Source organism: Anoplolepis gracilipes, chromosome 1 (genome assembly GCF_047496725.1).
Source record: "Anoplolepis gracilipes chromosome 1, ASM4749672v1, whole genome shotgun sequence".
Lineage (NCBI taxonomy): Eukaryota > Metazoa > Arthropoda > Insecta > Hymenoptera > Formicidae > Anoplolepis > Anoplolepis gracilipes.
In genome coordinates, this window is record NC_132970.1 from 15969041 (window position 1) to 15986386 (window position 17346).

The 17346-nt window shown below is 25.0% G+C and overlaps 2 protein-coding genes across 9 annotated transcripts in view; one reads left to right on the forward strand and one right to left on the reverse strand.

Moving 5' to 3' along the window:
* Positions 1 to 11491, forward strand: part of LOC140663641 (phosrestin-2) — a 62005-nt gene extending 50514 nt beyond the window's left edge. For all 8 annotated transcript variants that reach the window (XM_072887964.1, XM_072887973.1, XM_072887983.1 and 5 more), the window contains 2 exons: positions 9740 to 10021; positions 10834 to 11491. In XM_072887964.1, coding sequence (XP_072744065.1) covers positions 9740 to 10021; positions 10834 to 11124 — 573 coding nt within the window. In that variant the 3' untranslated portion in view covers positions 11125 to 11491. The remainder of the gene's footprint in view (positions 1 to 9739; positions 10022 to 10833) is intronic.
* Positions 1 to 15009, reverse strand: part of LOC140666241 (sex-regulated protein janus-A) — an 82461-nt gene extending 67452 nt beyond the window's left edge. Inside the window, exons 1-2 of the mRNA XM_072893201.1 lie at positions 14902 to 15009; positions 14527 to 14697 (exon numbers count right to left, since the gene is read on the reverse strand). Coding sequence (XP_072749302.1) covers positions 14527 to 14697; positions 14902 to 14938 — 208 coding nt within the window. The 5' untranslated portion in view covers positions 14939 to 15009. The remainder of the gene's footprint in view (positions 1 to 14526; positions 14698 to 14901) is intronic.
* Positions 15010 to 17346: the final 2337 nt, after the last annotated feature.

Sequence of the window (17346 nt, forward strand, 5' to 3'; positions counted from 1 at the left end):
AAAGGCCCGAAAACAGGACAACGATCAGAAGGTCAGAAGGGTCGCTCTGATATTTTACTTTCAGAGTGTATTTTACTTGGCGATCCTTTTTTAAATAAAGATATTTTATGTTTATTACTTAAAATAAGACTAACAAAGTACAATTTCGGGATAGGAGGGTTTCACCATATTAAATGGTTAATTAAATGGTTCATTAAATAAATTAATTTTTTTCATAATTAAAAAGATAACATTTGTTATATATCATGTTCAAAAAATTTTTTAAAGTATAAGTAATATAAAATGATGTAAATATAAATGTCATATACATGAGATTTGATATTACATGGATCCGTGAAACACCTTTTGTGTAAGTGAATGAGTGACTTTAGATAAGAAGGAAATTGTATCAAGATAGTTCTTCAATTTAGAGAGAAAGGGGAATAGAATTTCCAGAAATTCTAGACGAAGATGGCTATTGAAATAGATCAAAGGGATGATTATTTCCGGAGAAACCTGACTGAGAACAGCTTTGAAATCCTCGAGGTTTACAGAGTCAGATGCAGAAAGCATCCGCGGGGACGAGATCCATATGATAAGGAAGGAGTTCGAGTAGTGCATTTGTGAAAAGATCTCTGAAATCAAACGAATATGAATGCTCGAATTGGCGGCTATTGTGGAAAAGGAAGAAGATAGGAGTCCTCGAGGATTATGATGGATGCCGAGGATAAGGGAGACCTCGGAGATAATTCGAGTTCGGGGAAAGCTGGAAAATTGGATGCGAAAAGGCTGAAGGATCGTAAATGAGAAGAGAAAAAGCAAGCGAAGACGTTCGCGTTAAAGCAAAAGAGTTGTACGAAAAAAGATTGAGTTCCGAGGAATAACTTTGAGAGAAAAGAAGGGGGAGACAAAGAGATTTACACTCAGTGTACTTGTAATGTCTCGTAAGCAGATTTTTTTTCTTTTAAGAGGTTTATGCGGCTGTTAGAGCTATCTTAAAACTATCCATCTTTACTCTTATTTTTTTTTTTTTGTTTTTTTTTTTTTTTGTGTTCCATTTTTAATATTTAAAATTTGCATACTTTATATTTTAAAAATATTCCTCTCCTCATACGTTCTTTTTTTTATTTACATAATTATATATCTCGTAATATTTATCATTTATAACTGTCAAAATTATTTTGTGGTGGATTATAACAGTAACGAAAAAATCTGAATAGAAGAAATAATGCCAAAAGATCATAACAACGATAATAATAAAATTTCTTAAAACGAAAATCTACATTGACACTTTACTTCCTAATATCTGTATTTATAGAACACGTAGAGTAGAATAACAAAAATAGAGAATTTTATTAGGTAAGACCGTCTCAAGCTATTTGTTAAATTTATTAAAAACTCGATCGGCTAGCCATTAATAAATCGAATAATCTTAAGATACTTCTTAACTGGACAGCTCACATATAGATACATCGATCAATCTTATTGTTGCTGCTTGTTGCGTGTTTGATTTGACGCGAGATTTTGGTCTGTTGATATAAATATATTGTAATATAATCTATACATTTTAAAATTAAGTAGTACAACTAGTGATTTAGTTACATCTGATGAGAATTTGATTACACAAGTAATGAAAAAGCATAATACTACAAGAACAGCTAAAAATAAATTTTTATTTTATATTTAATAATTTTTTATTTTATATTTTTTTATTATTGGATTATTTTCTTTATATTGGAATATTATTATATAATAATATTGATATTATAACACAATAATATAACAAAAATTATTTATTGTAGAGCTAAAAATCAACAATTTGTACAATTTGGTTTGTACAATTTTTTATTTTTTAAAAACTCGTTATGTTATACTCATATTGTTTAAAAATTCTTGACGCATAATCGCAATGATCAATTAGCAATATTAATTAAAAAACATTTATTTTTTTCAACAATGCAAGAGATTTCACCACCAACCTGATCTCATCATTTTCAAACAATCAATTTTTTTTCCATTCCAAAACGATAAATTATAACTATAGCTGAGATAAATACGAAATTGTACTTGTGGAATGGGACGTTCGCAATTAACGATTATCAAAATAGCACTCGATATTTCGAAGAGTGCCTCTTCGGATTTTGATTTCACTAATTGCTTTTTTATGCTCTTCAAGGATTTGATATTCATCTATTAGTCTTTTGCCCTATCAGACATATACGTTTTTCCAATTTATTCATTTTTCCATTTGCTTTATTCTCGACTTTCCGTACTACAGCGTCTGGTGATAAAGTACAAGAACTCTATTGATCTCTTGCCCTATGAAACATATACGTTTTTCATTCATTTTTCCATTTGCTTTTTTCTCGACTTTCCGTTCTACAGCGTCAGATACCACAAGTGTAATAAAATTACCCGTAAAAGTAATAATGTTTCATAATAAAACATAGAGAGAAGAAACTTAATCTTCACGTAGAGGAAATAATAAGTTGATAGTAGTTCATAAAGGATCAATCGATTGGATTTTCTATACAATTGCTTGACGATTAATTATGAGAAAATTTTTGGAAGAATTATAAAACAGTTCTATGCCACCTTTTTCTGCTCCTCAATTAATTAACGTGTCTACTCAAATCTTGTAAAAAAAATTCTCTAATAATTTTTTGATCTTCCAGATATTTTTATTAAAAATTCTAAATAAAGAAAATATTTTAAAAGTTTTTTTACTGCAAATTTCTAAAATCAGTTTTTTTATTGTATACTCTTTCTAATCCTTTTTATTGATAGAAAAAAAACACGGAGTCCTTTAAGTTTGCTAGATTTGCAAATGTATTAAAAAAATTTAATAGTTTTCGTAAGATAAATACTTTTACTTGTAAAATTTCTTCATTTTTTTATCACTAAAAATTACAGTAAAAAATATGTACTGTGCATATGAAATATTTTGTTAAAACATTGATATAAACAGAGATAAATGTCTATACATTCATAATATATTTTAAACACATAATTAACAACTTGGCTTATTCAAAAGATTTTCGATTGCTTACAATATAAGAGCAAAATTATCAGAAATAATTTTTTTTAAATTCCCACTAAAATTTCATGACAACTCTCTAATTTTTCCAGGTGCAAAAGAAATTTATAAGAACAGATTTTCTATGTTTTTTCAGAAAATATTATAGACACATTATTAATCTAAAATTTATTCGAATCAAAGAAAATAGCCAAAATTAATCCGCTATTTCGAACATTCTTTAATTATACGTATCAGAGAAGACATGTTTTGTCACTCTTCTTTTAAATCCTTCTATAAAAATTATTAATAATTATAATTAAATTTAATGTAAATTAAATTATATGTGCATATATTAATTAAAATTGTTCATATTGTTAGATTTTATGTAATATTCATTCAAACATAAAAATTTATATGTATATTAAATAAAGAATTCCTAAGGCTCTCACTTTAAAAATATGACTTAAATTCCCCAGACTAATAAGTATGCCGGATGAAAATGCAAAAGTTTCAGAAAAAATTAGTTTTTCTGAAACTAAATAGTTGCATATAGGACACAAATTATACATAGTATAATACCACATACTTTTAATCTCTATTTGAGATTCATTTATATTATATTATATTATACTATATTACTTCTTTAGTTCCCTAAAAAAAAACATAGAAAAATATCCGAGCAAAGTAATTATCGTACCTTAATAAAAAAACTAATAAAATAGACATGTTTTTACTTTTATTACTTTCATCAAATAGTCTCATCTCTTAATTATTCGAGAAATGTTTATTCATGCTATTCATCCTGTTAATTGTTTCTGTAAATTTAATAAGCTCATTAGAACGTTCATATCCCATAGGTACACTTGATCTCAATGAGACTGCCTTAACATCTTAATAAAAACGCTGTTGCTTATATGACACATGCATACAAATTTATATAAATATATGTATATAGGGTAATTGGTGAAAAACCTGCTAATGGCAGATTCATGAGATCATTTGGAGACGATTTTTTCTCAGCAAAAATGTCGAGGCGTCAATAATTTCCGAGTTATTACAAGCGATTGAAAAAAAGGCGCTTTTCGCAAACTAAACTTTTTGGAATTAAAAAATTACCAAAACTACATTTACTTAATTTCAGATAGAGTTGACTCTAATAGTATTTTACTTTAAGGCTTAATTACAAAGATATATATGTAATGACAGAAATTGGAAACTTGCAAAAAATAATGACCCTTGATATTTTCGCTGAGGAAACATCGACTCCAAATAATCCCAGGAATCTGCCATTAACAGGTTTTTACAGAGTACAAAAATTTATTAGATAAAAAACTTTGGAATTTATCTTTTTTTTTTAAATATTATATAAAATATTTACCACAAATATTTATATAATGTAAAAGACAATTATTCTAATTATATAATATATTGACTCTTAAACTATATAATATATTGACATAAAAAAAGAGCTATTTCGTTGCGCAATAAATAACTCACCACATTAAATCCTAAAATCAAATACTAAATATCAAATTTTAAGTACTATAACATTAAACCAAACGATGCCTATATATTTTTTTTATTATTACCAATGACAGTGACTGTTATAATAAACTGAATATAATTGTTTCTCGAAAATTAAATGTAAAAAATGTTATGTAATAATACTATGCAACAGTATAACATGGAAAATGCAAAATAATGTCAGTGATTAAAGAGAAAGATTTTATATACACACATGAATATTATTTCAACTTTTTTAACTTTCAACATTTCAGAAACTCTTAACCTAAATTTTTCATCAATAAAAATAACAATTTATTAAAACGGCAATAAATTCAATATTACCTCTATTTCAAAAAATGATAAGCAACATTTTTATTGTGCCTCAGTGATCTTAACCTTTACATATGTACTCTAGACCATGATTTCATCATGAGCTTCAAAACATTTTAATTGTCTCTCATTATTTGTTAAAATATTATTTATTAAAATATTATATACAAATCTGACTGTTAGAATATTGTTTAGAAAGCAGAAAAAATAAAAACTGATAAATAAGATTTATATTTGTACAATTCTAGGATTTGTAACTATACATGTAAATCAAAATCCATACTTCATATTGTTTATTATTTAAAAATTAATTCTCTTTTTAATATCTATCTTTAAACTAGTGTCTATTCAAATCTTGTAAAAAATTCCCTGAAAATTCCCTGATTTTTTAAGTATTTTTGTTTAAAAATCGAAGTAAACAGAATATTTTCAAAACTTTTTAATATAACTTTCTCTAAAATAAATTTTTTACTACATGCATTTTCTAATTTTTTTAATTCATGCAAAGAAAGCTTAAGTTTCAATGCTAGATTTATAAATGTACTAAAAAAAGCTGAATAACTTTCATAAAATAATTTTTTATTTATATAAAATTTTTACTTCTTTATCATTAAAAGATACAAAAAGTATGTACTTCAATATTACGTTAAGACATTAAGTATTTAAACAAAATACTCTTAATCACTTTTAATTTCCAGAGAGGGTTTATGCGTAATTTCTAGAGATTTCTATGCGTAAAAATTATTACAATATATTTATTAAACAAATTAGATTGGTCGAGACACCAAACATACAAGTACTGATTATGAGATAAAACGCTGGTCATATTTCGAATGTTCTATCGACTTTAAATGAGATTTTGTTATTTTTTCTTGTATTGTTCTGCAATCACTTATACTTTCTGAGTTTTAAATATACGTAAAAATTGTTAGAATATTTATTAAACAAATTAGATATCGAAATGCTAGTATAACATAAATCTCATTTACGTCCAATGTCTCGGGCGATCTAATTTATAAAATTATCTAATATAATATTCTAATTATTTTTACGTATAAAACTTTTTGTAGAACTATTGTAACATTATCAAGTGCTTAAAATCTGACAAAAATGCTAAAAAAAAATTGACTTGTCGAAGAATAAAGTGAGATAGAGCGTAAACCTCAGTTTGTCCCAATTTTTTCCCAGCTTATTTTTTGAATGGCCAGCACTATTTGTTTAATCTATATATCGAGATTTCTTAAAATTATTAAAAGTCAAAACTCTCAATTCAATTAATAAGTTTCTAATAAAATATATAAATGTATTGATATGCGTAAATTCATTTATAAAGGTATTCATGACACCTTCTGTACATATGCACAATTAATTTATTATAAACGAGCGGAGATACGAGCGTCTCATTGTCAGTATGTCCAGTATCTCGAACGATTTAATTGTTTAATTAAACTTTTTGTAAACCTATCGTAAGATTTTCAAGTGCCTAAAATCTGATAAGAAATGCTAAAAAAAATCATCAGCAAACAAAGCAAACTTGACACCTCAGTTTGTCTCGAGCCATTTTTTTTAATATTCAGAACAATTTGTTTAATTTTATCAAAAATTCTAGAAAAATACTTTATTAAAAATAAAGCCAAAACTCTCAATATTTAATGAATTTCCACGAAGTAAGACGCCAGTTTCACACACACAGCTGACTGTTTTCAAGATGAAAAGTAAAATTATTAAAAAAAGAATTTTTGAAAAAATTCCCTGAATCCCAATAAAATTCCATAAGACTTCTCTGATTTTTCTAGATACAAAAGAAATCCCTGAATATTCCCGGTTTTTCATATTTTTCCAGGGAGTAGATATCCTGTAAACTTAAGTACAGTGTGTAACAGAGTAAACTTCACTTCTCGCAAAAAGTTGCAAATTTATGTGGAACCATAGAATTAGGTGTAAAGTACGAGATATAAATCTCGTTTCGTAACGAAAGCGTCGTAGGATAAATCTCACTTCACATAGAAAGTTGCAAATAAATATGAAACCTCAATGCCATTTATATATTCGTTTTTCACACAATTTTTGACATTTCTGAACACTTTATATAAATATACATATATGTAAATGCCTGTTTAAGTGCATATGCCAAAGAACTATCGAATCAAATATTAAAAGTCTTCAAATATAGATCTACATCACTATTCCATTTAAATGACTAAAAAATGCAAATCCTGTTCGGTTTCTGTCAATTTGCTGTCAGACTCTGTAAATAGATGTACCTAAAGCCCGTATCAGACTACGCATCGAATATTAAAATTGACGATTGAAGTTTAACAAATCAGGAGACAAAGAAATTTTAACTCTAATTAAAAATTTGTTCTAATTAGTCAAATTCTAATCTTCAATGCGTAATCTGATACAAATATAATGTAAATACAGTTGATGTCAATTTGCTAGCAAATTCTATAAATTTTTTGGAAAATTAATCTGCTAGCATATTGCGGGCATCCTGTTTACTGGGTAAATTATGTCCAATACTAAGCCTTTCACATAAATATATGCGTCCAAATTTTGCTTTGCATACGTTTTATGGAAGTGACACAGACAGATACAGACATACTTAAACCATCGTATGTGTGAACGTCGTCAACGAGGATGCCATTTCAGACGGCCTACTCAAATAACAAATATCCTAAACAAGTGAGTGTCCGGGATCAAATTCGACCTGCCAATTGCGTACATTGCACGGAATTTCATTGTACGGAAATACGTATCACAAAGCGAAATAAATTAATGTCTATAATAGTAATTTAAATATTAGATTTATTGATAATTATATAATATTTATAAAATAAAATACTTCATTGATTGTGATCTACATGTATGATATAGAGATAAAAAAAATAGATTCATGATAATTTTGTTTTAAAAAAATCCGCGCCCACACATAATAAATATTAAGAAATAATTTATCATAATTTAATATGATAATTTTATATGATGATTTTATATTAAACTAAATCCTTTATATGAGGAAAACCTTCTCTCCCAATACTTTGAACCTAATTGTTTTTAAAGAGCTATTAACAAATAAAAATTCGACTATAGAGAGAATATTTTTAAATAAAAAATTAAAAACTGAGAAAAACGAGATCAAATTTCCACATGATTTTATAATTATCTACTCAAAGAAAAATTATTGTTACATCATCCGGTGATGCTTCAACGTGAAATGAATCTATATCTACTTCAGAATTTTCATGAAGCAAAATTTACTTCACATTATCTAGTGCTCGCGAAAGAGCTCTTTCTCTCTTTATTTTTTTTTTTTAAACCAAAGAGGATTAAACAATGTGAGATTACCTCAATTTACGCAAGAAAGTTGCAAATCCATAAAATCGTGTAATTATAGATCGTTTCATACACGTTAGTACCGTATGAACTTCGTTTAATGCTAAACGTTATAAACTGAACAATTGTAGATCTCGTTTTGCACTTAAAGCACCTGACAATGTGAAATAGATTTTACTTTGTGCAGAACGTTACAAAGCCATATGGAACTTCTTTTTCATTCAACTATATTCATTTTTTAAATTTTGACTTTTTTTAATACTATATGTATATATTATAGATTTATGCATGTGTGTGTGTCAATCAAATATAAATTTCTACATTCGGATTCTGCATCTAATATCTCTTTTCATAAAATACACGTAAAGCAATACTTAATAATCTAATAACTTAATTTATAAAAATATATTTATATTTTATAAATATTTTAATATAACTGTATAAAAATTATTACAGTTATACAGTTTTATATTAAATTATATTTTAATATATATGTGTATATATATTTAACATTTATAAATATATAATAAATATTAATATTATTAATATTTAAAATTCAAATATTATTTTAATATATTTAATCGTTATATTTTAATATTACCCAAAGTTTATTATTTACATTATATTAATTTTTTATTTAATTAAAGATATTTGGAATACATTAAATTATTAATTGGCGACTAACAGACATTAAAAAAATAGATATAATATGGTTAGATGTAAATATAATTAAACGATCTGATAACATATTTGATATTGTAATTTGATATAATTATATATAATAATATTCTATTATACATATAACTACATAAATCAATTTTTCTTTGGATGTTTTATTTTCTTTTTTTTTTGCATAAATTTATACATATAAAATTTTAGTATATGCAATCTTTTAATTCTATTAATATTAAATAATAAATAATATAAATAAAAATATATTGCATTTTCAATATATATTTTGCCTCCTCGTAAAGAAGGAACAATAATATAAAAATATCAGCAATATTCTCTCTCTCTCTCTCTCTCTCTCTCTCTCTCTCTCTCTCTCTCTCTCTCTCTCTCTCTCTCTCTCTCTCCAAACAGAAAGGAATCAATAGAAAAGTTATTTTTCACACATTCAAACCTATTTATAAACTATAAAAAAACATCATGCTATATAATTCAATATACTTCATATAAGAAGCAAAAAGATACAAATAATCCTATAGCGAATAAACTATCGTAATCTTATAGAGATTTCTTTTTCAAATTTATACCCCCCCCCCTCTCTCTCTCTCTCTACACAAATCAATTAAATTAATTAATAAAAGTGAATTCTCCTCCCTAGCTAAGCAAAAAACGTATCTTACGAAATATTATTCTAATAAAAAATCGTTTATATTATACCACACACATGAATTATGTATGTGTATGTGTGTGTGTGTGTGTGTGTGTGTGTGTATAATAAATATTATAAAATAAAATAAATAATAATAAATAAGTTATATCTATAGTTACAGAAATTTAAAATTTATTTCCTAATATATATATATATATATATTTATTATACAACAAAATGTTTTCTTTCAGGTATTTGTCGTACAACATGTGGATGTTTGTATGTTCAGTAACGGCAAATTCAAGAACGTTGTGGCCCTTGTGTCTTCGCAAGAAGGCTGTCCCGTGGGTCCAGGTGGTAATTTGAAAAAGACTTACACTCTCAGACCTATTAAAGGTTCAACCAAAAATTGGATCGCCTTAGAAGATAGCTACATGAGAACTGGAGCAACCTTGGCATCGACAGTCGTTTGTCCTGAGAACACAGCTGATGACAGAAATGTCTTCGCGATTTACGTATCTTATTATGTAAAGGTAATTTTTTTTAATGAAAAAATAGGAAATATAACATAAAAATGTTAAGAACATTTATTTTAATACTAAAATTCCAGAAAATTGAATTATTGCAAAAGAGATATGTGTAATAAAAAGAAATTACAATTTAAATTTTCCAAATCAATAAGAGCCGAACGCAATGATAATGTGTATAAATTTTATAGAAAATTAATTTGTCTTAAGATTAAAAAATGTAATGGTTGTGTACAGAACAAAAAACTTTTTTTGATACGATATCACGTTGTTAAAGTAATTTCACTGAAAGATTTATCTTTAATAAACCTTCTGCGGCTCCCTTAAAAAAGTATAGACTAGAAAAATATAAGGACGCAATGGCTAAATCAAGAATCGAATCCGAGTCTGTCGTTTAGCGGGCGATTACTTTTACACACTTCAAAATCACACTTTTTCTAGTCTATACTTCATAAAAGGGATTTATTGAAAATAAATCTCAAAGCGAGATTAATTTAATTATTTGATATTGCATTTAAAAAATTCGTGTCCTGTGCCAGTTAGTTTAAGAAAAAATTAATTTTCTATAAAACATTATTATATATCGCATTTGACTCTTATTAGCCTCGTGGAATTTAAGTTATAGTTTTATTACAGCCATATCAGTTCTTTTGTTTAAAAAAATCAATTAATTCTTTCTAATTCATATTGTGATTCGTTTAATTCAAAAATATTGATTTATTTTTTATAATGATCTATTCAATATTATGAGCAAAATGATACCAAGAGATATCAAAATAAAATTTCATAAAAGATCTCAACTTGATATTTATTTTAAGGTCAAACTGTTAATCTCAGCGATGGGCGGTGAAGTTTCCTTGAAGCTACCGTTCGCGCTTACGCACAGTAACACAGATCCGGACCTCGTAGGATTCCCGTCTCCTATCCGAGAACCGTCGAAACAATTTGAAAAGAGTATAAACGAAATTAAGGAGAGATCAAGCAAACAGGATAGCAATAATCACAGGAATAAGGAAAATAAATTAGAAGCTATTAAAGAGCAGGAAAAGGAATCGAGAGTGACTGACGTGGACTTGATAGAACACTGTGAAGAAAGTGACAGCATCTGAGAGCAGGCGCAACGAGGCGACGCGATGTCGCGGCCGTCTGTCAAGAAAATCAACGATACGAAGACCGTGAAGAATTCGAACCATAAGACATGCAGACTCAGCGTTACCATTCAGAGAGCTTGGTGCTGCTTCAGAAGAGCCTCTTAATAAATGAAACGAATGAGCCAAAATCTCAGAGCATCACATGAGTGAGATGATATCTACTCTCTTACATCATTGTAATTCCTTCTATTTTTTCGGGAAAAAAAAATATCTTGTAAAAATATTTGCACAGATGGAAAGATGAATAATGCGTAGCAAATCTTATAAATTCTCACAATTAATGATTACAAAAATAAATGTGGATTTCGTATATTTTAATGAAAATAAAAAGTGCAAGAATTAGAAGTTATCCAACTAATCTTTAAAAACAGTAAACAACTTTTCATGAAAAATATTTTACAGAAGAGCGATTACATTAATTAAGTAACCATAGTTTGTTAATTGTTGAGTATGCACAAAAAGTGCATATTCATGTATTGATTTCCATGTACTGATTTCGTATTATGGCGTAGATTATGATAAAATTTGATCGCTCTCGATAAAAAAAAAAACATTTATGTAAATGAATGTTATTGCTGTAATTAAGTGTGTGAAATTGCAAGCTATTAGAGTATTATATAGAAGTCATATTTAAAGTAACAGAAGATAAATTTTATTGAATATAATATTATAATGAGATATGGAAATATTTTAAAATTTTTACTGCAAGAAGGAAAAATATCCTAAGAGATATATATTCCTATATATTTACATACAATATTGGATAATATTAATGTAATATATATGTAATATATTCTTATAATCTACTAAAATTATACATTGCTAATTACGTAAAACCTCGTGAATGTAAATTGCTTTAAACTTTTTGTGTCTATATCTTCCTCCATTTAACATATGAAAAACCTCCTACTGCCACCTTAATTTTATGAACAGATTCTGCGATTATTAATTTCAAAAACATGAAAGAATGAGCAAAACACATACGTGTTCACTCTTATATATATAAAACTTAATTAATATATGATCTTTTTTACATATATAAAAACAGCTATATAAAATATAATATTAAATTAAAAATATCAATTATATTTTTCCAAAAAAAAAAAATATAAATATACATTTTATATTATAATAATAATCAATATATAGATTATATGTGTGTCCAATTATAACTAGTTAAAAATTTTTGATAGTATATGTCCTTTAATAATTATAAATTTAATTTTTAAGACTCTTGCTCTTATACTGCAGCCATATTTTTATATATTTTTTTCTTGTACTATATTTTAAAATAAATTAATTCTTTTTGCATATAATTATTTTTATAAATTTAAATCATAAAACCATACTAATGATTTTATTTTGTAAATTAATAATTATGTATCATTTGAATTAACTCCAACATAGAGTTCATTTTGATAAAAAATATAAGACACATATATGTATAGATTAAATTATGTTTCTTTACTTAAAAATCACAAAAAAAGAAATTTTTTTGATATATTTTACAAATGCTTACAAATCAATATGCAAAAAAATAATTATATGCAAAATTTTAATGTATAATGTAATAATTTATATTTTCACACTCAAATATCAAAATTTAATATCATTACCATGAGAGCAGAACTCTTAAACGAGAATTATAAAAAAAATTACTATTGTAATTAACAATTTTAATTAACATTAAATGTTTTAACAATTAAATAAATAATTTTGATAATTTAAATAAAACTTTTAAGAATATTCAAATAAAATTTGTATTAACAAAAATTTAACTATTAAAATAATATTAACAAAATGTATTATTTAATAGATTAATCGCTGATTAAGTTAATTAAATTTTAGCCAAAATGACTCGCAGTATTTCATAATAATATCCAATTATTTTGGCATCATTATTAATTAACATTTAATATAATTATAACTGAAAATCAGGATTAATTATTTACACGTTTATAATGTATATGAGAAGATTATAAAAATATATATACAATTTTTTAAATTTTATATAAGTTTTAAATATTTAATCGAACTTATCATTAATATTTTATTTAATGATAATAGTACGTTTCACATATCTATATGTTAAAGAAAGTATTGTATTGACCAATCTTATAAAAATAACAAATTATTGTAACTAATAAAAATCCGTCACAATAATAAATTTTAAAATAAGATTATATTAACATCAAATAAGATTATATTAACATCTTTAAAAATATTATTTCTATTCTGCTTCTCTCTTTCTCTTTCTTCATTTATATAAAAATATGTAAAGATGTATAAAGTGTATCTTTAAAATTGTAAATAATAAATTCATAAATATACTGATAATGTATAGTTAGTATTGTAATATATAAAACATATCTCACATATACAAGGATTATTATATACAGGGTGATTCCTAAATAACAAAAAATTGAACAGAGAATATTCTTATTTTTTGAAGAAAATGTCCTATGAAAGTCTGTCCTAAAGTGCAGATACCTGTGGAATTAAAAACCATTTTTCAGTATTAATAAAACATTTTTAGATCCACCAGACACTTTTGTATATAATTATATTAAGTTCTTTTAATAATAGAATAATATATCACTGTTTATTTCAAGTTTGAAAAATTTTTTTAAATCTTGAACTAAAACTCAACAAAAACTGCTTCTTATGATTCTTTGATTTAGTTGTTAACTCGAAAATGAATAGTGCCCTTGATGGATCTAAAAATATTTCATCAGTATTGAAAAATAGTTCTTAAAATCATATATATGCATATCAAATTTATGTCATTTACACAAAATATGTTCATTTTGTTCATAAAATAAGCCAAGGAATAGCTCTTTCAATTTTTTATACTTACTTAGAAATCATCCTTATTTTCTCTCAAAAGTATGTAAACACATAGTAAATTATCAGCAACAAAAATCTATATCTTAAAATTTAGGTAATGAGTTTGGTAAGTAATTATCCTTTTATTCTAACATAAAATAATAACAATTTTATAAATGCAACTTATTTTCATTTATAAAAATGTTATATTGTCAATATATGTTAAAGCTATTTTAACAAACTCTGATTAACTTAATTGGCATTAATCCAATCGATAGAATTGTCTTCAACAAAATTTCTAGCTATATATATAAATAATTCCAAATCTTTCTTATAATTTTATCTATATTATCAAAATAATATTAATAAAGTGCATATATTATTTGGTAGATTAATCGCCAATTAAGTTCATTAAATTATATAGCCTCTTATATTTCATAATAATGTCAAATTATTTTGGTATATATATATATTACTATTTTGATATATTAATATAATTAATATACAAGATATAATTGTGCATATCAAACTTACCATGCCACTGAGCTCTTGCATATCCTCTAACGATTTGCTTACTAGCTTTATTAACATCATCTTGCACGTTGATTAAGATATATTTAAATCTTCCATGACCGTCAATATCAACATCTAGCACTTTGTCCAATAAATCGGACATTGTAACAAACCGTTGTATATTTATCACACCTGCAAAAAATAAATATAATAATAAACATATAAAAAATAGACATATTTATATAACATAACCTAACAAATGAGCTATTTCTATTTATATCTACACATCGTATGGTATTTATAATATATTTTTGTTATCACAACTAAATCAAAAAATTAATATAGCTTAAAATATCTATTTCAATACACATATAATATTATATTCATCGTAATTACTATTAAATCTTTTCAAAATAATGTGCCGGGCAAACATGTGCAAGAAGAGCAATGTTGTTTGACGGACGACAGGCGAGCTACAGGTCTATAGGCACGCTTCCTTTCTTGCGCATGCGCGACCTAATGACAATTACAGTCACGTATATAGGAAACGTTTCTTTTCTGTCAAAAAAGTTTTTAAGGAACGATAAAAATATCTCGTTTTTTTTCTTTATTTGAAAAAGTTTTCTCACAAAATTAATAAAATAAAAAAAATACCAAGAGCCATAAAACATAACTAAAGAATCATAATTTATAAATTAATTGTTATATAAATAAGTTTTTTACAAATTATTTAAATTTAGTTATTTAATTCGAATAAAAATTATCCGAATAAATCAAAATCGATTATATCTAATCTACTGAGAATCACAAATTAAATGGAATAAAAATTAAACAAAAGAAATAGATGTTACAGTCTTATTATCCGTGTTTATATATATATATGCAAAATTCATATAGTTTCTGATGATTAAAACTTAAGTAAAAAAAAACTTAAAAACGAAATAAATAGCGGCATGATAGCAATAAGCAAAAGAACTTTCAAGCAAACTTTTTTTGTAACATTGTAATAACTATCTATCAGTTTATTTTTTCTAATTCTCGTACAAAAGATTCAGATATTAAACTGATTTTTGGAAAATTATAAATAAGTATCCGATTTTAACTAATGCATAATTTTCTTAGTACATAATTATATGTGTATACATAATTTTGAGTTTAAAAAATTAATTTATCCTATCTGTAGAAACATTAAAAATATGTTTTTTAATTGTTATTATTAGATTCTTTTTTTTCTCTAAGTCTATATTATTTTAATATCTTTACGCTTGTGCGTTAAAAATTAAAATGTTTATTTAAGTTTATTTAATATTGAGAAAAAAATTTATATCAGTGCAAACTAGGAACGAAAATTATATTGTTTCATCAAACACTAATACACTAATATATTCAATTGTATAACTCGGTGACTTCTTGGTATCTTCTTGGTGGAATGCACCTATTTATTAACTACTTTATTGATACCACATTTATTATACACATGCGCAGGAAAGAGTGTCTAATAATATATCAAAATTATGGATACAGTATAAAAGTATTTTCACTATTTTACTAAATATTTGTCAACATTGTTGAATGCGGTGATTGCGCTATCAAATAGAAAATTGTTAGAGTTTCTATCAAAATTCTGAGAATTCTCTATCTAATAGCTAATCGATAACGTATAAACATTTTGTTGCAAAAATGTAATATAAATATCTAATGCAGCAGCATAACTCGGTGTCGACATGTTTGATTTTTTAAATTTATATTGACTTATTATTATTTTGCAATCATGTTTCTAATGCTTGTAGCTTTTTATTTCTATCTTATTTATTCTCCCTCTTACATTAACGGTAATTTTAATTTGAATTTTAAACCAACAAAAAATAGTCAATAATAAATACATTTATTTATTTTCATATTATCATTTTGGATACAAATCTATGTATAATGCACTAAAAAATATAATTTTAAACTACTATAAGTAATCACGCGGTTATAAAAATAAAAGAATAACGGTCTTATTAGAATAATACTACACTTATTACAATAATACAGCAATATAGTAATGCAGTATTATTACAGTAAAGTTTTATGTCGTAATTGTAGTAAATAATAAAAATTTTAATCAAAATTATTATAAAAATATCGAAATAAACATATTACATCGTCATTGTATAATAAACATAAAAAATACTTTTTTATTACTTTATTTAATATATAAATTTAATTAATCCATATATGTATGTCATTACATTCGTATCATTATCGTTGGATCGACAGCACATCTACTCGTGTCTCGTCGAACTGACAAAATATTGTGTAAGTATTTAATAATATATATTTTAAACATATATTTAACAAAAAATTAACAACATTTTTTTTTTATAATAGCATTAAAGTTTATTTAATAAAATAATTATATTAATATGAAATAAATTATAGAAAAAAAAGTAAAATAGATACATTTTTAATACATAAAATATACTTAGCACAAGTTCTTTTGATACCGTGATTCTCAATATATTTTTAAATAATTATAAATAATTAATGTTTTTATTGAAAATTATAATAAAAATTGAAATTGAAATGAAAAACTATATGTTTTTTTAGCTTTCGCTGTTTGAGCAAATCTCTAAAATCTCTAGTGTAATAATTTATATAATAATTCTCTCGTTTCAGTTAATGTCTCTTTGCTAGAAAGATTGTTCTTATATTTATCTGATTTAAATTTATATTATATTCTTTATATTACAGTCGGACCTCTTATCCTACAACATTTTCGGTCCGGAATCTTCCCCTTAAACCTCTGATTCTACGACAAAAATTTGGGACTAGGGGTATAATTCCCCTTTCGCGGTC